The sequence below is a fragment of the Myotis davidii genome, unplaced genomic scaffold (assembly GCF_000327345.1).
Source record: "Myotis davidii unplaced genomic scaffold, ASM32734v1 scaffold50, whole genome shotgun sequence".
Taxonomy (NCBI): Eukaryota; Metazoa; Chordata; class Mammalia; order Chiroptera; family Vespertilionidae; genus Myotis; species Myotis davidii.
In genome coordinates, this window is record NW_006282004.1 from 86956 (window position 1) to 108532 (window position 21577).

Sequence of the window (21577 nt, forward strand, 5' to 3'; positions counted from 1 at the left end):
AAGAGCTTCACAGATAAGGAAAAGCTAAAGGAGTTCATCACCACCAAACCAGTATTATATGAAATGCTGAAAGGTATCCTTTAAGAAGAGGAAGAAGAAGAAAAAGGTAAAGATACAAATGATGAACAACAAACATGCATCTATCAACCAGTGAATCTAAGAATCAAGTGAATAAATAATCTGATGAACAGAATGAACTGGTGATTATAATAGAATCAGGGACATAGAAAGGGAATGGACTGACTATTCTTGCGGGGGAAAGGGGTGTGGGAGATGCGGGAAGAGTCTGGATAAAAATCGTGCACCTATGGATGAGGACAGTGGGTGGGGAGTGAGGGCAAAGGGTGGGGTGGGAACTGGAAGGAGGGGAGTTATGGGGGGAAAAAAAGAGGAACAAATGTAATAATCTGAACAATAAAGATTTAATTATAAAAAAATGAAGAATTTTTATCGTCAATATTAAACAAAGGGTATAAAATGAAAGCATTTGGCTATAAGTGCTCAATATAAACTCTGATAATGCTACAGGGATCTTACAGAGTTAAAGGTTTAGAGCGGCCAAGAATTCAGAGCTTGGAATGGGGTAGAGTCAGGCAGTTCCTAGGACATAGGAAGAGAAAAAGCCAGGGATGGGAGAAGCAGATTTTTGTTCTTCTATATTGATTGGAATAATCTATTACAATAATATGTTTGTTTGGAAGGGAATGTTGCTGTTTATGAAAAATATTAGCCATTTTAAAAAAACTTTTTTTTTCCTAGTAAATGTGACACAGTGGAAAACCAAGTAACTTACAAGATCAGAAACTGAAGCCAATTCAGAAAATTAGCTTACCTTATTTGCTTTGGCTTAATTTTATGTAAGAATCAATATTAATATTAAAAAAATCTATAGAGTTTTTGGCACATGAAGAGGGAAAAAAATTCTTTGAAATCACTGATGTTTCTATCTCTCTCTCCTCCCTTCCTCTCTCTCTACCTTAATGTGTCAAGGCCTCAAAACAAAAAATTAAATTAACAACCATCCAATCATTGGCTACCTACAAAAGTTATGAGTTGGGAGACCAAAAATGAATAAAGTCCCTTCCTTCAAAGTAATGAAACAAAGGTACACCTAAGAATCTAGGGAAACCCGAAGAGAAAATTGTAATTCTTGCATTTTTAAAAATATGAAAAAATATTAGCAATTTCATTTGATTCAATACTCCCCGCCCCCCCGCCCCGCCCCAACATACACCATCCCTTCTTTTCTTGTGTGGATAGGAAGAGAGGCATTTAGAGAAAATATCAATTATCCAGATGTTTGTAGTTCATATGAAAGATGTCTGTTTTAAGTAAATACTGGAAGATGAGCTAGATTTAACAAACAGTAACAGCAAAAGATAAGGCTAAGACTTCTCATGTGTGGTTTTATTTTGAGGAGATAGATAGAAGATCTAAGATCTCCTGTGAACCAAACAACATTCATTAGGCCTTATCTTTAAAGATAATGGTTATTATTTTAAATTAAAATATATTTGATAAGAGCAAACATCAAAATCATTGCTGCTTGCAAGAGAATTGGTATTCAAGGACATGTTATTCACTATAGATAGTATATCAACAAGCACATTTTAAAGAAAGATAGCCTTGCATTATTTTGTAGGAATCAGCATAGTTCTTGCTTTCCAGAAATTAGGAGAAAAACTTCAGCTATAAAGTGAAAGTCTTACATTTTTAAGAATGACATGCTACATATATTTTAACACTAGTCATCATTTTCTTCCGTAACTATACTAAAATGAACATATTCAAAAGAGAAGATACATTAGCTCACAAAAGGGTAACTTCCACATCAGTCTGTTCATAAGCAGCGTTCAATCTGATTTAAAACATGCTACGAGCAAGGATTCTGGAAGTCAAGTCGAACACACTTCAGTTTTATTCTCTCTTTAAAACTACAATGAAGAGATTTTTAAAAAGAAGTTGGCAAACACAAAGAGGAGAGTGAAACATAACGTTGGACCCTGGAAATCAGATGGGCATGCGCTATCACAGAAAGCAAAGCCCTGTTTTCAGGGGGCAAAACACCCCACTCCAATTTATGCTGCAGGACCCTCAAAGGACTCAGAAACTACCAGCACCTTTGGAACGAGGAGTGGTGAATATAGAGAAGGAAATGGGCTAAAATGAGAAGGAACTAGAGGTGTGTATTTGAGAAGCAGTCAAACCCCTTACTCCAGCAAAGATATAGGCAATAATTATCCAGAACAGTTTGAGGCCAAAGGCACACCTAGCTCCTTTCTCACTTCCTTCAGTTCTGAGCCCTTTAAGCAGAATTACTGGCTCTACCTTCCTAAAACAGGCTCCTATTCACTATCCTCCCCCACCTCCATTACCCCGAATTCCACTTTATTCTTCAGACTGCAATGGAGCAAGGACCTCATCTGCCTTCCTACCCACTGATGCCAGCACCTAGAATAATGCACAGTACATACACAGAATGTGCTCAATCTAATCCAACGGTTATCACCCTATGATATTCATCTATCAGTTGCTACCAATTCCTATAAATGGCTTCATAATATTTTAATATCTAATGCCAGGTTTTGCTTTTTCATCCTTTATTTCCTAGCCTATGCATATAGTTTAAATGATAAAAATTGTTTTTCAGACATAATGCCCGTCTCCCTCAAACACACATGCAACAAGCCACTCATAGTTATGCCTATACTATGCAATCTCAATAGATTCAGTTCCTTGACTTTCTCTTCAAATACCTACCGGCGCAAAATGAGTTGGGGGAGTGACAGAACAGATAATGCGGGCTCAGGTAAGTATGGTTACAGATTCTAGACCTGTGGTGGAGAGAAGACTCTAAGAGAAGTTGCTCTCACGCCCAGTATGCTGAGGAGAAGCCCGAGTGCAGAAGGTGCACTCAACACACTAAACCGTTATCACACAATCCATGGTGGCCTGATGGGAGAGGTGGGGCAAGGGTAGCTCAAGGAAAGGGAGAGTGGATATAAACTACTTAGCTTTTTAACCTTAGGGTGTGTTTAAAAAAAGACAACTCCCACAGCTCCTCTGCTGCAACTTGACATTCTGTTGTCTCCTTCCACTCGGTCATATAGAATCAGAGCAGAAGCAAAGTCACCGACAGCACAGTTTCCCCAAGGGCCACCTGAGTAATGTTTACCTACAGAAATCACGAGCTTAACAGGAACAGTGCTCACAAGAAAACGAATAGAAGTAATGTTATTTGCAAGACTTTTAATTTTTTTTGCCATAAAGTAAGCTAAGAAAAGGCTTATGTGGAAAGTGTGCTTTATTTGAAAGTTTTATTTGTAGACTCTTAAAGAAATTGGCTGAGCAAAATGGACTACAAAAGTATGTTTTCAAGAAATGCGACTGTTTAATTTTACTTCTCAAGACTTTGAATGGCTCTTAGATTCACTTTCTCCTCCAAACATACCAATGTCATCGTCTGTCCGGTCAATGGGGTCCTTCTCCAGGCAGTCTCGCACGATGTCCCTGCTCATCAGAGGATCCGAGGCCCGCTCAATGTCTTCTTCATCGTCGTCGTCCTCAGAATCCACTGCTGTTTCTGGCAGCCCACTCAGGTCCATATCACCAGCCTCACTTTCTGTGGCCTTAACGCAGAGCAAAACAACTTTTTAACTGTTTTAAGTACATCTTTTGTACCCAAAAGAAACAAGAACAAATCTAGTTTAAAATATTAAAACGTTTATTATATCAATTTTTCTGTAATAAAGTTACATGTGTCAACATCAATAAGTAGTTATGTACCCAGCACTACATAAAATAATTATTTCAACAAAATGAGTGATTTTATTCCCTATTAAGTTTTTTGTTGGGATTAATAAATTTATCTCTGTATTTTTTATTTCTTATCCAAGCTATCATATGACATTTAAAACATCATAAAATAAAGAAGAAAAAAAGTTTGTTTTCACTCCATTTTTAAAAAAGAGAATGACTTAATAAGCTCACGTTAATATTTTCTAAAGTTTAACAAAAATAATTTTAATCACATTTTCACTTTGTTACGTACCTTTCCTAAACTAAAATACGTATGTACATTATAAGAAAAACCTAGGGTGAAAATAATTGAAGACAGAATACCTAATGAATATAGGATAATTGAAAATGTCTGTAGGACAGCTCTGCAAGCAAGGCCTTAATAAATATCACTTAAAAACACCATCATGAGCAGAGGTGCGCCAGTTGGGAGAGCAATAAGGCCTGTGGCCAAGGCAGAGAGAATCAATTGTGGCACGCTCAGAAAACACACCACCTAATTTAAATTCAGAATCCACAGAATTGTTTCTAAATTCTAGAATGAAAATGAAGTAGAGCTTGTTTTGATATAGTATGCCAAGGCTGTGAGCAGAGAATCTAAGCCAACATTGTTGCTATTGGCATCTTATGTCTGACCGTCTAGAAATGTGACAACTTGCTAATGCTTGTTCTGACTACATTTTCACCTGTGTCATCTTTACATTGAAGATGATTATTCATCACCTTATACTTTCAAATTTAAAATCAGTCCTCTACATACACATTCTTTAATATTAGCTCAGGGTGAGGGACACTAATGAAGACAGAAATAAAAACAGAAAACTCTTTTAAATGCCATAGTTATATAACAAGGTTTTTCTTTAATTTCTAAACATCTAACATATGATAAGAGATGAAAAATAAATGAATACAATCTCAGAGAAATCTTATTATTTAAATGAATTCTATTTGTCTTAAATAGAATAAAAAAGACTTTCAAATGTGAATTGGATCAATCCCTCCAAAACTGAACCCTCACCCATTCGTGTTCATGATCATTACTTGTTTTCTGTTATGTGTATTCTATTCTTTAAGAAACTATGCTTAAAATAACATTCACTAAACCTGAAGATGATTTTTATTTTATTTAAATAAATATCTTTTATTTTAAAATACTACAGAATTCCTTTTAATATGTTTGAAGTTAAATCAATAACTTTTCAAGAACCTACTAATTTCATAATATCACTTTCTCATGAGCAATGAGATGTTTGGAGACAGAGGGAAGTTAAATAAAGTTTAATGAACACTAACTGGTCTACAGAAGGGTACTCAACTTAAGAGGAATGCCTGGAACCTAGTAGTTACTGAATTTTATTTTTTGCTGAATCAATACACAAACTCAGAGTTTAACAGTTGAATCAATTCTACCATTCACTATGTGACTTTAGCAAAGTCCCTTAGCCTCTATGAAAGCAATTTTATTATCAGCAAACTGGAGTAATATCTTGCCATTCACAGGATTGTTGGATCAAATAGGGAAAAGAAAGCCAATAACAGGCTACAAAAAAGTTCCTTCTTCATGGGGACACATTTTTCTCATCAGTAGTTGCATACTTTTACCTCTCCCCATCCCTGCTATGAGCCTCGCACACAATTTATATCAGCAGAATCTGTCAAAAAAAACACCCAAAAACCAAAAACACGCCCCCCCCCCAACAAAACTATGGTAGAACCCCAACCCCTTACATACTGTGAAAAATTTTTTCTCAGGCTAACTGCATCCATTATATTCTGGCTCAATGGCTCATAAAATAATGATAAAAATAGTGATTCTATATTGCATGACTACCACGTATCTAGAATACTTGATGTTTTTAATACAAAATAATCTTCGTAGCTATTCAGCAAATTAGATTGCCCCTATTATTTTTAATCCTCACCTGAAGATACTTCTTTTAAAAATTGATTTTACAGAGAGAGAAAGGCAGAGGGAGGGAGAGAGGGAGAGATCAGTTGCCTCAGGGGATCAAAACCACAATCTGGGCATGTGCCCTGACTGGGAATTGAACCTGAGACCCTTCAGTGCATGGGTCGATTCTCCAACCAACTGAGCCACACTGGCTAGGGCAGATTGCTCCTATTTTTTAGATGAAAAAAACACTAAGGAAAATTAAATATACTGTTCAATATAAATTAAAACAAAATAAAATCCAGCAACTGTGTCAGAACTCAAAATCTGGTCTAACCAATATAAACTACTAAATAAATATTTTGCACTATAATACTTTGCCCAGTTTTCTCAAAAGAATGTCTCCATAAAGAAAATAAGTTAAAACATAATAAAGCAATAAAACATGTTCTGCTTTGTTACGTCATAAAACATGAAATATTTAAAAATATATATTTACATATAAATATAAAACACTTGCTAATTTCTAGTTTCTCCTAACTATAATATTACTAAGATTAATGCTTGTCGTTAAGGTCTTTTATTCTAAATAATGACATGCACACAGACACCTTATATTTAAAAAGTATCTGATTATATTTATCTCAGGAGAAAGAAGAAAGGCTTATATATTTTAGTTAGGCAAATAATTCTGTCCTAAATTAATTTATCTTTCAATTATATAACCTAATATAGATTTAAATGCACATTATAGCTATAGTCATAATCTCAAAAAAATCTGTATTATCAGATCAATACTGAAAGCTCTATGATTTATTTAAATCAAAAGGGACTACATATATTGTTATTAAAAATACAGTTCTTAAAACCAATTTATTTTGCATTTTTTAAAGTTGCTTTAGAGATTTTTATTTATTTTTTAAAATATATTTTTATTGATTTCAGAGAGGAAGGGAGAGGGATAGAGAGATAGAAACATGAATGATGAGAATCATTGATTGGCTGCCTCCTACACGCCCCCTACTGGGGATCGAGCCCGCAACCCAGGCGTGTGCCCTTGGCCAGAATCGAACCTGGGACCCTTTGGTCCAAAGGCCAACACCCTATCCACTGAGCCAAACTGACTAGGCTACTTTGCATTTTTAAAGATTATCAAGAAAAAGAACAAAGTGAGGAAATATTACATGCCATAAAGCTCTAGTGAAGTGTTAATTTACCTAAAATAAAAATAACTAGTGCCTGGCTGGAGTGGCTCAGTTGGTTGAGCATCATCCCATTCACTGAATGGTTGTTGGTTTGATCCCCAGTAGGGGAGCTTTCAGAAAGGCAACTGATCGATGTTTCTCTCTCAGCAATGTTCTTCTCTCTCCTAGCATGTACTCTGGTGAGAATTAAAGAAAAATAAAAACGACTATACATGTTTTACATTAAGTACTTAAAAATCATTTATGAAAAAACTTTTTGCTTACAAATATCCCACACATGGATACCCATGTTTAAGAGGGTTGCTTAATAGAATTCTCGATTTAAATAAATTTTGTGCAGAATTTCAAACATACATATTTAACTCAAACAGTACCTAAATTTAGGCTAGATATAAATTTAGGCTAGAAAGTTATAGTGAATGCTAGTGCTGATGCTAATTTGACCGAGACCAGAGTAAGTAGGAACTGCAGACAAAACCAATACGTATGAAGTATGAAAATACATTTCAAAATAAATATAATGCTTGTATTAAATCTAGTTTATGTATCATAATTTATACTGTTCCTAATTTTATACTTCCAACATTTTTATTTCAATATAGGGTTTAAAAATGTGTATACCTAAAAGAAAAGAATAATTCTTTAAAGCTCTTAATGTAAATTGTTAGGTTTCTTTCCAAATATTAACAATCCTAATAGGTATAAGAATGTCCATCTGTAAATATTTACTATAAGAAAGTCTGCTAATTTGATAGAAAAAATAGTTTCATATTTAAATCCTCATATACTCAATTACCAATGTTTTAAGGTATAGATACTTGCGTGTTCTCTTCTGCAAATTACCTACTCTTGCCCTCTGAATATTGTTATATTATGAACTGAGTATTTTTCTTATTAATTTGCATAAGAGAGTTATAGTCTGACTTTACATGTCTCAGTTGATCTTATAATTATTAATTTTTTGACCATTCATTATACCATTAAGAATTTGATAATTCTTGGAATTTAATCTTAATTATGGTATAAAATGAGATTATAAAATGATCCCTCCACCCCAAAGACCATTTATTGAAAAATTCATTACTTTCTTAATTTATTTGTGAGGTTTCCTCTATCCTTACAACAATCCTTACACACCAGTTTTGTTTTGCTTGAACTCTCTGTTCTATTGATCTATTTCTGTACAACTATTTCCAGTCCACCTAAGTCATTGCTCTGCTAATCACACCAGTTAGCCAGGACCTTATCAAGGCTGGAAACTGTATTGTCTCATATCACCAACTTAGCCATTTCTGCTTTCTATTACCAACAGCTTCCTATTTGTTTTGTTTCTATCCATCTTCCATCTGCTTCCACCTGCTTTCAAGGTAACCCTTTTTTAAAAAAAACTGAAGCATGATCTTCAAGACTCTTACTTTCTATCTCTAGCTCTCACACCTTCAGCTAATATTTCCTAGTTTAATATTTCAATCACATTCATTAAACGCATTTGTACTGCATGGCCATGATTTTCTGGCAGTATACTAACTAGGCTCTAGAGAGAAAAGAGAGACAAAACAGAGAAGTCCCGACTTCTTGAGCCAGTGTTCTTATAGGAAGACAGAAAGTAATAATACTTTCAATTAAAAATCTAAATAAAAGAACTAGCCAGGAAGGAACCAAAATATAGGACCTACTTTTTAGAGGGGAATTAAATTTAAAAAAAAAAAACCCACTGAGCCCTAACTGGTTTGGCTAAGTGGATAGAGCCTCTCGGCCTGCGGACTGAAGGTCCCAGATTCGATTTGGTCAAGGGCATGTACCTTGGTTGCGGGCACATTCTCAGTGGGGAGTGTGCAGGACGCAGCTGATTGATGTTTCTCTCATCAATATTCCTAACTCTCTATCCCTCTCCCCCTCCCTTCCTCTCTGTAAAAAAAATCAATAAAATATATTAAAAAAAAAAACCCACTGAGAAAATAGTACTTAAGAAAGAAGAACAACAACAAAAAAAAGGATCACGTAAGGAGAAATCATTCTAGGCAGAAGGCAAAAACAAAGCTCTGCAGCTAGGAAGAGCCTGGCATGTTGCTCCATCCGTCTTTATATTACACTCATATAACGAAACTTCAGTCACAAGTGAAGCCAAATCTTTGCTTTCTTTGTGTAGAGAAAATTACTTAAAAGGGCAGAGGAAATTCGTTCTGTATTTTAGGGCACCAACTCAATTGAGCTGCACTGCCCTAGTCAATTTGCTTTCCTACTCTCTGAAACTGCTGTTTCAAAACTCCTCTCTCCTTAAATCTCTCCATCAGCCAAACCTCTTGCTCTCAACAAATGAACTCAATTCTTCAAGAGAATAATAGAAGCCATTAGATAGAAACTCTTTCCAAACTTCCCACTCCAAACCCACCATGGTATGTCCCTTTTAAAACAAAGGAGGGTTTCTTTTCTTACAGCTAGTTATCCCACTGTGCTCTTGAATTCCTCTCCTCCCAACCTCTCAGAAAAATTATCCTACACTTATATTAGCAATATAAAGACCCCACCAAAAGGGCCTTTTTTGGTATGTTTTAGACACTTTTCCTAAATTTGCATTTTCTAACTCAATGAATTATTAGCAAATTAAAAAAATTATTTTGCTTTTAAAACATTTTTTAAAATTCCATAGTTCCAGTTTCTTTTCTATTCATCGGCATCATAAAAATTTATTTTGAACATGTAACTACATCTATAGGTAAGAAAAACAATGATCTAATCTTAATAATCTCTTCCTTTTTTTGTCATACACAAGACTTCAATAAGAAAAACTTACCATAAAAGCATAATTATGCAGATATCCCTTACAATTTTAGTTTAAAAAGTCACAAGCCTAATACATCTATACTCAAATTAATATTTAAAGTCAAGAGGAACATTTCCATTGTAACAATTCTATTAAAAGTTCTGATAACTGGTAATATTAGAGGCAAATACAATTAGATAGTAGTTCACTTCTTAAAACAAACTACAACATACTATATGTCTGTGTGAAGCATAAACATTAACACTTTATGTCTGTGGATGCACACAATATATACACATATAGTTACTTTATAGGTTCTATTAATGAATAACCACAAAGCTCCTTGGAATGAAAATGAAGCAAATGATAAGAAAAACACCTTCTTACCTGGTAGATATCAGAAAGACTGCTGCTTCCAGAATCACTAGTGATACTACATCCTGAGTGGCTAGAAGAAACGTGGGTCACCTGTGGGTGGAGGCTATCAGTAAGGTGTAGTTTTGTGAAATCTGCAGGAAGCTATGGAAGGAGAGGAAAAAAAACAGAATTACAATTTGAATCAAGAATTCCAAAAATACATTTAAAAATGATATTATACTGTACATTATTTAGCCATATATATTAAGAAAGATCCTTCATTTTTTAAAATTCAGAAATTACTAAAGATTGTCCTATTTACCAAAAATCACAAAAGAAAATTTGAAAGTTCATGCGCATTCAATGAACTTCAAATAATGCCAAATTCAACGTGTAAATAGGTGGGTGTGGTGATTAAGATGAAATCAGGTAAGCATTTAATTCAATGAATTAAAATAAAAATGTCAAATTAGACATTTAAGAGCAAATCAGTCTACTACTACTACTACTTGTTAGCCATCACAAATGCAACTTTGTGACAAGAGACAGCTTAAATAAGAAAAGAGACTGAAGGTTTTTTATATCCCCCAATAATATTTGAAGATTTAAAAAACGAAGCATCTTAGAATTGATGAAGTATATTATTATACGAGTAACTGCTAGTCTCTATGGAGAAGTCAGAAAAGAATGCTCTCAAAGAACTTAGAATTGAAAAAGTTATGGACAACATTTACTTATCTATACAAACACACATAAATATCAACTTTCTATTTGTTCCTGTTTAAACCACAAATAAATGTAACCTCTATTGAACAGATTCACTAAGCATCCCTCAAGTGCTTCCGCCACTCTCCCATATAACTGAGAAAATGCATTGAAAACAAAAACACTCATACATTTGCCTAATGAGCAAGTATTTATGGAGTCCTCTTCCTCTTACTATGTGCTAATCAGTGAATGAGACACTAAGAAAATACTGCCCTTAAGTATCTTGCGCTCTTATAAGTTATTACCAATTATTTTGAATTAAAAAAAAAAGATGCTATCTATGATACCACACTTATAATACTACTGGCCAAAAATACACATGGCATTTCAAAATATATGCTAACTTTAACATAAGGCAATCCTAGTAACATTCTCTTTCCTGCCTGCATATTGGTCCTATTTAGCTGTTGAATAATAATAATAAATACATAAACTAATTGTCAAAATAAAATATCATTCCCTTCTTTTCCTTTGACTTCATCCCTTCTCCCCCCTCAAAAAATAAAATGCCATTCCATAGTTTAGAATTAACCACACAAGGGAGGTGATTCAGATTTACAACAATAACCAATGGGTTTGACACCTCCAAGTCCCAAACAAAGAGGCAAAATGTACTTATATCCCGCAATCATTCAGACACGACCCAATAAGCAGATTAAGATAGTAACATTTAATATAGTCTATACAGAGTATTTTTGAACTTCATGAGAGACAAGGTATCCCAAGGAAAGATTTAAATGTGAATTTATTTGGGGACATATGATGAAATGGATAAAAACACATATATTGGAGAAGCTCAGAGAAGTAAGACGTTTATTGAAATGTGTGAAATCATTACAAACATAATGTGTATCATGAAGAGTGTTTTTTAAACAAATAATTAAAGGTGTTGTAAAATGTCAGATAAAGTTTAGGAGAATAACAATTTTCCTATAAGAAATAGATAGGCATATACCTCTAAATTAAGAATGTATATGTTTTATTCACAATGTGGGATAGTGAAATATTTGCAGGATTTCTACAGGAATATTCAAAAATAGAAATGTGCAGAGATGCATTAATGATTATGATTTTACATGTAGTTCAGCGATAAATATCAGATATTAAAACAATGTGTTCAAAGCTAGGATAAAAAGCCTTCATCGTTCTACCTACATCTGCATTTAATCCAGTCACTCACTGCAGAAGGCAACTGGGGAACATTACTCAACGGCTCAATGATTTTAAAAGGCATCAATCGATACATGCAATTACAGAACACTAAAATGCTTTCTACTGATTATCTTTTATAGACATGAGTCAGGTAGACATGTGTATGTAGGATGATTTTTAAAAATTAACTTAAATATATCAAATGAAGATGTAAGTATCTAATGAATTTTCAGTCACTAAATAAGTATTTATTCAAGTCTCATAGGACTCCTCTGTTAAGTATCCATCAGCCAGTCATCTTTCCTAAGAATTCCCTCTATGAAAGGCAATAGCAGTTATAAGAACTCTAAATCTAATAGAGGGACATGGATCCAGCCTTTATATAGACCACAATCTACTTCTCTATGCCTATTTCCAACCACAAATACCAGAATTACATAGCTATGTTAAGCTAAGAACCGTAAAGACTGTTTAAAAGAAGAAATATTTTCACTGTTAAGATTTCAATTCTAATATTATAAATACTTACTGAGTACCTGCTATGTCAGACACTTCATTAAGGACAGGGAATATCAAAGTGAATAAGGCATCCCCAATTCCAAATGTAATTTCTACTATCCAAAAAGTCATTGAAATAGGTTTTATGCACAAGAGAAAAAAATAAATCCATATTTCAAACATGGATTTTATTTCCCCAATACCTCCTATGTTCTTTGAAATGATGCAACATTAAACTTGAGTAAACAGATGTTATGTTTACAAAAGCTTAAAATATTCCCCATACATTGGGATAACAGTATCACGATTAAATTTTGTTGACAGTACACATCAGCAAAGTTACTGAATGGGGGAAAGTTGGAAGTTCTTTCCATTAGGGGAAAGAGCCTGAAGTGCACTGACTTGGCCCAGCCACAACACTAATAAGAAAAGAGACAGCGCCCATGACTAGGGGAAATGGCTCCAAGAGGCAAATGAGCTACATAGGGACTGGGAGTCAGGGGCAAATGCTAGCACAGGCACCCATGTTTAAACCTGAGGGCAACAGGGTAACACAGAACCTAGGGAGGCAGTTAACTGATGGTCTGAGTAAAATATACCAAAAAAGGGGGTGGGGAGCACAACATGCCAACGACAATACGACTTACCTATACCAAACTTTTCTAGGCTTGACCCAGTGCCTATTTAAATTACTAGCAGTATGATATCAAATTTCAGATTAAAATGAGGCTCTAGTCTGATAATGAATTATCAGACTCTAGACACCATTTATACGAATAAATTTGTGAAAAATTTTTTAAAACTGGTACTATATATAGCAATTACCCAAATCATATTAAAGAATAATTAAATAATTAAAGGGAAAATTAAAACATTTTTCAAAATATATGTTTTTATTGACTTCAGAGAGGCAGGAAGAGAGAGAGACAGAAACATCAAAGACGAGCGAGAACCATCTATCAGCTGCTTCCTGCATGCCCCCTATTTGGGGATCAAGGTTTCCACATGCGCTGACCAGGAATTGAACCATGACCTCCTGGTTCATAGGTGGATGGTCAACCACTGAGACACACTGGGTGGGCCATTTTATACATTTTTTATCTTAACATCAATATATTTCACAGCCAAGAGATCTTATATTTTTTATTTAAATATTTTCATTCTAAAATTTGATTAAATTTTTCCTGGATAAAGCAACCTAGGTTTGAAAAATACAGAACTTGTGAATCACAACTATAATAGACTACTGTTAGACAAACGACTAAATCATAGTTTAACCATAAACACTACTAACTACATAACAAACAACAGTAGTATTTAAATCAGATTCTTAAATGCATAGAGTTATCTAAAACTTAAAATTAATCATAGTTTTGTAAATCTGGGTACTAATTATACAATATCTTGTTTTGCTGTCTTTTGGGAAGAAACAGGGATGCTACAACAATTAGATTTTAAGAAGTACTACACAAAAAATGTATGTCTCATATATGAACAGGCATTTGATAATCTTTGATTAATTAATTAATGATTGGCATTTATAAAGTTCCTAGCTAATCAATAAACTCTATTTTTGAACAGAAGTACAATGAGTGTGAATGCCTTGATGTTTCTGATACCACTAAGTAAATACGTTGTTGAATTAGTAAAATTCCTTAAGTGGTAATAATGTAGTAAAAACGAGCGAGGCTGCCCTTCATCCCCCAAAGATTTTATGGTCATGTTTTCAAGCTCAAGAGGAAGAGTCAGTATATTATTGGACATGTAATAGAAACATAAGTTTCATGTTCTATAGTGCATTATTACAATGCTGAAAAATGCAATAGTTAGAAAACAAAACAAAAAAATGCTGCCACCATCAGTTGAAATTTACGGTATTTAACTGAAAATTTTCTCAACTAACCTTAGAATCACTTTATTTCAAGAAACAGTTACAACAAAACAAACAAGGTTTTGGAATCTATCCAAATCATCCCTGGCAGTTCACACTGATGAACACTACCTAAGGTAAATTAAATACCACACTTAGTGTCTAAAAACTAAGAATTTACCCAAATGAACACTATTTTCCCCATATCATTACTGGAGTTTTGTGAGTGTTCTTTATGCTCATGTTTTCAAGCTCTGCAAGAAATTTCTTATTTTTCTTTGAGGTGTTAGTGAAAATACAGTCTCCTACATTTTCCATTCATTCATCATTTACTGAAAACCTGTGTTGTGAGGATTAAATGAATGACTGAGCCTAAGCACTTGGAGTAGGGCCTGGCACACAGGAATCACCACAGAAGTGTGTTAGCTATAAATTATCATTTGCTAGACTCTGTGTAAGACACCGCTCCTTTCCAGCTCTAGAATTCCTGTAGCTGGAATCTCAGACGAGATGCCAGTGGGTTATTGAGTTACTCCCAGAAAGGAGTTTAGACGAAAGTCACCCAGCCACAGACACTACTCTCTTTCCCATTTCAGAACTCAAGTTATATTTTAAAAGTAGTTCACATTTTCTTTCTCTCTGAGTGTACACACACACACACACACACACACACACACATACACACACACACTTTTGCTTTTACTACTGATCTTTGTAGATACTACTAGTTCTGACACTGAGCTGTTCCTACATACAGCTTGAAAAGGCAGGACTATTATTTAGTGGCTCATTTAAAAAAACATTTTATATATAATACTAGAGGCCTGGTGGCAGCGCTAGATTCCAGCCCTGGATGTCTGGCTCCAAAACACACACACTTAAGCATGCAATTGTAACACATTTACTAATCTATTAGTTTACTTGAAGTCTCATGGGTATTGATGAAATGGTCAAATGGCTGCTTATATCAATGTAATATAGCTGCTTACACAAATTTCAAATATTAATTTAATAAAACAAATTTATTAAAACTTTATAATCCGCATCACCAACATTGAGTTTGACGTCATGAAGCCACTTTTAGGGGCATCCATGAGTGTTCATTCTTTCTCAATTATTAGAGATACATCATTTTTTTAAATTGATATATGATACTATGCAACATCAGTAAAGTCAATTTTGCATCTGTCTTGCAGGGTCTTTACAAAATCACTTACTATTTACTTTATGAACTAATCCTTGAAAAGTTACAGCAATATCCTGTACTGGCAATGTTGAGGTAACATATCCAGGAAGCATTATTAAATCTGTGGAAACCGTAAAACTTCTTTAACCTCTTTATACACATTCCATCATGTGACCCTATAAGCATTCCAAGCTAGCATTGCTTGAGGTCATTTCTGCTTTATGTTTCTTACTGCAGAGAATTTTTTTGTTAAAATAAAAAGATAAATTATGCACACACATATTCGAAGTTAGTTACAATATAAACTAATCCACTAATTTTATCACCCCACAGAAAGACACCTGGCATAGTGAGAGCAGTTTTATAATTACATATCAGAACCACTGGAAGTTTGTCATCTGACAAACAGTTGTATTTTTTCAAAATAAAAATGTTTACGTGGAACCTAAAATAAAACAAACTTTATATAATTTTCCACAGAAATACTGAGGTTGTTGATTAATGATTATGTACACATGGCCAAATGAAATGTCCTGTTGCCTGTTAAGAAACACAGTTTTATGATGGTTTTCAAGTGACAGCTACTCCATCTCACCCCAAACACACACAGCACATAATCCCTTTTTCCTTTTCAATTTATTTGCAACCATCAATAACCACTGATCTGAAAAGCACACATTTCTCCAAGGGATTCCAAAAGAATTCTGAATCAGTCAGTCCAAGAAGTTTTCAATAAAGTACATGGCAACTGTTGGCACTGAGTCAGGTAATTTAAAAATCATCTTCTGGATAGCATTTCATCTATTTAAATTCTAAACTCTTTTGTGCATGTTCTCTATACGTTAGTAATAATTACTGCCATTAGCTGGGAGATAAGTACCACTAGTATGCAATAAGCAATGTGCTGAATATTTGACATCTGCTTGTTCTACTACTTATAGAGAGCCCGAATGCTGCACCTAACCACTGAAGAAATGGAAACTCAAACAGCTGGCTCCAAACTCTACCCCCTTTTTACTTTGCACCCTGACTCTAGATATTTATTGTCTGGGGTTATATTCTAACCCAATCTGTGCACATGTCTTCTCCCTTATTTCAACAGTATGCACTTTAAAGAAACATCATACTAATATACAGTAGCTTCATTTTCTAATGCAAAAATGGACACCATAAATATATATTTTTAGCAAAATTTGTGATACTAAAATTTGAGTTCTCAGTCTCTTGTTTTCCATGACCAAAGGGGATTGGTGCTATGATGTAGCTGTCCCTGGGGAGGGAGAGGAGTTACTGGCAATACCAGAAGGCAGTTCTATGACCAATTAGACAACAACTTTGATGAGCTCCAAAGGGACTGTGCTCAGGGGAATATGGAGTTAGGGAAATAAGTGGTTAAAGTCAAAGAAAAAAGATTCCCATGGGATCCATGGAGGATCCGAAGCTGTTGTTTTGTGTGTGTTTTTTTGAACAAAAAATAAACAGTTGGTTTGGGAAGAAAGCCTCACACGGAATTAAAAACATTAACCCACAAGTACTTTTGAATTTTTTAAAAATTATAAAAGCTACTTTACGCCTGAAGGCAAATATACCTAAGTCTCTACACAATAAAATACCACAAAACGGAGGAGACTGGCTAGCTCTTCACCAATGTCTTCTGCCATGGAACAGGACTGGACTACATTTTCCAGTCTCCCTTACTGTTACATACTTCCTATATAATAAAAGTCTAATATGCAAATCGACCAAATGGCAGAACGGGCAGAATGACAGGTTGCTATGGTGCACACTGACCACCAGGGGCAGACACTCAACACAGGAGCTTCCCCCAGCCCACAGGCCAACCAAGGTGGGTGCCAGTGGCTCCTTCTCCCCCCATCCCAGGTTGCCCCACAAATCGTCTCTGATTGCCCACCAGGCCTAGGGACCCTACCTGTGCACGAATTTCATGCACCAGGCCTCTGGTGCCAATATAATTGAGCTCAAGGCTTTTGGAGTGTGAACATAGAAGTGACATATGCCATTTCCACACCTCATTAAAGAAAAGCTTCCAACAATACCTGCTATGGCCTATCTCCTATTATCGAGACAGTCTCTATTGGGAGACAACAGACCTTCGCATTGAATGTTAGGCAGCTGAGCCACAAAATGGAGAGGCCCGGATCCCTGAATCACTGTCCACTAAGTGATCAAGTGCTAGTTTTGGATTTTATGCAAAAAAGATATAAACTTCTATTGTGTTTGAAGAATTATGTATTTGTGTGTGTTTTTGTTTGATACAACAGCTAGCATTATCTTAACTCATGCAATTACTGTAATAACTTCTGTGATCTATTTGTGAAAAACTTTCCATAGCGAAATTCTAAATTGCTTGGGGAAAGGTAGGTAGGGTTCAGATAACATCCCTGACCTCATGGTACTGTGTGCAATTTGGATAATAAGCATTAGAGTCTTTTACTTATTCAAGCAGACAAATATAGCAGTTAAGAGAAACTCCCTGCTCTCATGAATCTTATAACTAGTGGTGGAGACAAATAATAAAAGGATAATAAAGAAAACAGTCAAATAGTGACATGTACTTCATTGGACAAGGATTAAAAAAGACTGTTGTGATCTAAGATGTGATACTGAGATGATAAAATTATTTTTATATTCTCACTTATTTTCTAAAGGGATAGTTCTAATCATATCATATTTACTGGACACACACACATCTTATATATATACACACATACATGCATATAAGTTATATGTATATACACACATACTTTACATATAACATATATCACATTTCATATATTTATAAAGCATATGTTATATTTATCTGTGTAAAATTGAGATATGTCTAGTATATCACTAAGCCAAAGGAATATAATTACTAAACATCTTATGAACCAAAGAGTAGTATAAAATATAAAGTTGTTCAGTGCCCTGTGAGTTGAAAAGCCCTAATATTCATTCAAATTTCAAGATATAAATATTATATGATTAAAATATAAGGCTTCCAAATAATTTCTGTTCTCAAAAAGTATTGCTTAGTAGGTTAAATAGAAAACTAAGTGTAGAAGCCACCTAATTTAGTCAACTGATTTTGAGTACTGAAACATTCATTGAATAGACTGCTTGAGAAAACAAAAAACAGAAAACTTCTATAGAAATTTATGCTGTTGTCTTTTTAAAAATATGAATTAATGAAACTTAATTTCCCTAGGAAGAAGCTTGAATGTACTAAAATCCTTGATTTCATAGACTTTATATCTTAGCATTTGTGTGTGACAGTACAAAGTTGGGGTGGGGAGGGAGAGAGCATTAAACAGATAATAATATATCACACAGAGATAAGTAATCTGAAAATTAATAAAGTAGAATATGGGATATAGAGAGTAGACAGTCTCACTGATAAGCTAACATTTGAATAAAGACTTCAAAGGAGTGAATGGCTGAACCCTGCAGATACATAGCGGGGAAATAGGCATTTCATATGCAAGGACATCAAGAGCAAAAGCCAACGATTAGGGGTGGCCTTGGCATGTTTTGGAAATAGCTAGGATGTCAGCACAAGCTCTGGGAAGACCAGAAGGAATGAGGACAGAGAGATATTCTATGGTGAAATCATGGGGGAAGGCTGTGGTAATGACTCTGGACTTCATTCTGAATGAGATAGGAAGTCATTTGGATGGGTTGAGCATTAACAATGCACAGATCATGAATTTAAAACATTTTTTCTAAAATTTAATATGAATATATATTACTTTTTTGATAAACATTTAAGAGTAATTCCACAAAACTTAAACAGAAAATGATGTTTATTACAACTTGTATCAAGACACTGTCAACTGGATATCATAGCTTGTCTTGATGGATGTACCATGGGTATGACTCAACTGTGAAGCTGTGTCTATTCTAAGTTATCATTTATGGGTACATTGGCTATATAGCTTTATTTACTGAAAATCTCACACTAATCCTCTTCTATATCACACACACACACACGAAACTACCTGAATTTTAAGACATCTCAGATCCCATCTCTAATGGTCCATTTCTAGATTTATTAAAACACTACCACAACATCTACTTTTCTGATGATGAGTATTACAACTAAGACAACAATCTTCAAATCAAAATATAATTATATGTTATCCCTCTTAAGTTACTAACAAAAGTAATAGCTATTAATTTTATGTGTCTAGCATATCATTTTTTCCTTTTCAATGATAAAGATTTTCATTTTAACATTTATTTCCAAGGATTTAAAAGATCAGACATTTAATTTAGTGTTTACTTTCAAGGGCTTTCTTTGTCAACCCTGGCACACCAGATAACTTCATCGCTTTAGCTTGTCTGGAGGGTACTGTGGGAGAATTGACCAAACATTTGTGGTGCATCACTCACTGCCCAGGGCCAGCAGGAAATATACTGCATAAATGGCAAGAAGTCTTACACATTTTTCTTTTTCTTTCACCTTTCCTTTTTGTTTGTTTGTTTTGTTTAGACTGGTAAACCTTAGACACTGCATCATCAAATGAAAGCTTGAATTACTAAGACACAATCAAGCACACATTACCTCATAAGAAGACTCCTTCCTAATACCCTCACTTCTGCCAATGCTCCAGCATTTTTCATGACCTTCTCGGTCATCTGCAAAGATTTATTTACATAATCATTGAGCAACTCTCTTAGAAAGCACGTTCTTCCTAAAGTTATACCAATATTTAGTATCCTATCACTCTATTAAGCTTTTACTTTCCTCAAATGCCAACTACTTTTTCTGAACTTTTCTGTTAAGTGCATATGTGTATGCATATTAATTACATAGGTTAAATCGGGGTAATAAAATAGCATTAATATACACTTAGGGAATGTTATGACTGGTTTAATATAACCTGTGGTGTCATTTAGTGTGTGCCTGTGCAAATGTGTGCACACACACATGCTCTAATAACTTGGAAACATCTTTTGATATAAACAGTTTAAATGCCATAACCTAGAAGTTACAGAGCTTCAACTCACCTTCAGCAAAAGCGAGAACTTATAAAATTAATGAAGCTCACATTATAGGTAAGAACACGCTAATATGGGATTGGCAAAGATTATTCCACTTCACTCTTATGCTACTGCACTACCCTGTCTTGCTCCTGTAAGACTATTATATTTCCAAAATATAAAAATTCCATCTACCTAAAGTCCCATAAAGGTGATTAGTTATCTGGAACTTAAGTCCAGAAAGGTGAACTAGCTATGGCACTGCTAAAACTAGAATCCAGAATCCTTTATGAAATAGAAAAAATTAACTTGAATAGTTTCCAAACTTAAAATGTAAATTATAGCATTAATATTTTAAACAACTATTCTGAAAAACAAACAAACAAACAAACAACTTAAAGGGAAACTTGGATTTCAATATGACTTTAAATTATCACTCAGAATTCTTTAATAATGGTTTATTATATTGTATAAACCAAAATTAACACAGGATTAATTTTAACCTCAATTTCATGATACACGTACAGTAAGATAATGATTGCTGTTAGAAAAGCATATCACTCTCAAAATGCTGGATGGTCAAGTTCTCATGGAAGCACGACACACAAGTACCTTTACCTAGTTTACGGCATTGAATTACACGGAAGGATATAAAAAATATAGTTTGCTCTTCAATAGAATCCATATTAATATTCTTTCTAAACAGAATGTCTCAATGTCTAAAACTTCGTATCATCCAAAATTCCAAAGCAGCTCACACCAGAAAGTTTGCTGCTTAATAATAGCCATTTCCATATTTTAAATGTTAAAGAATTCCATGACTCATTATAATAAAATTCTGATAGTTAACAATGTTAATCCTAATGTAAATATTCAATGGTTGATGTCTAAGGCTCCTTACTGCCTTCAGTTTTTATAACATATTCAGTGTCATCTAAGTTCCCTAGCCATGGGGGGTGAGGGGGGATCTTCCCAAGGTGAAACAATTATTTACTAACTCTGACTTAATGACATTTGCCTATACCTGTATTTTTAAACTTTTTAAATTGATTTAGCTCTCACACATTCGTGACTTTAACACATCCTAGATATTCCAGATAGAGTA

General features: G+C 34.3%; 1 protein-coding gene across 1 annotated transcript in view; it reads right to left on the bottom strand.

The window, feature by feature from the left end:
- RAPGEF2 (Rap guanine nucleotide exchange factor 2) overlaps positions 1–21577 on the bottom strand; it is a 177628-nt gene that overhangs the window by 39476 nt on the left and 116575 nt on the right. Inside the window, 2 exon segments of the mRNA XM_006752656.2 lie at positions 3452–3629; positions 10046–10177. Of these exon segments, the coding sequence (XP_006752719.1) occupies positions 3452–3629; positions 10046–10177 (310 nt within the window).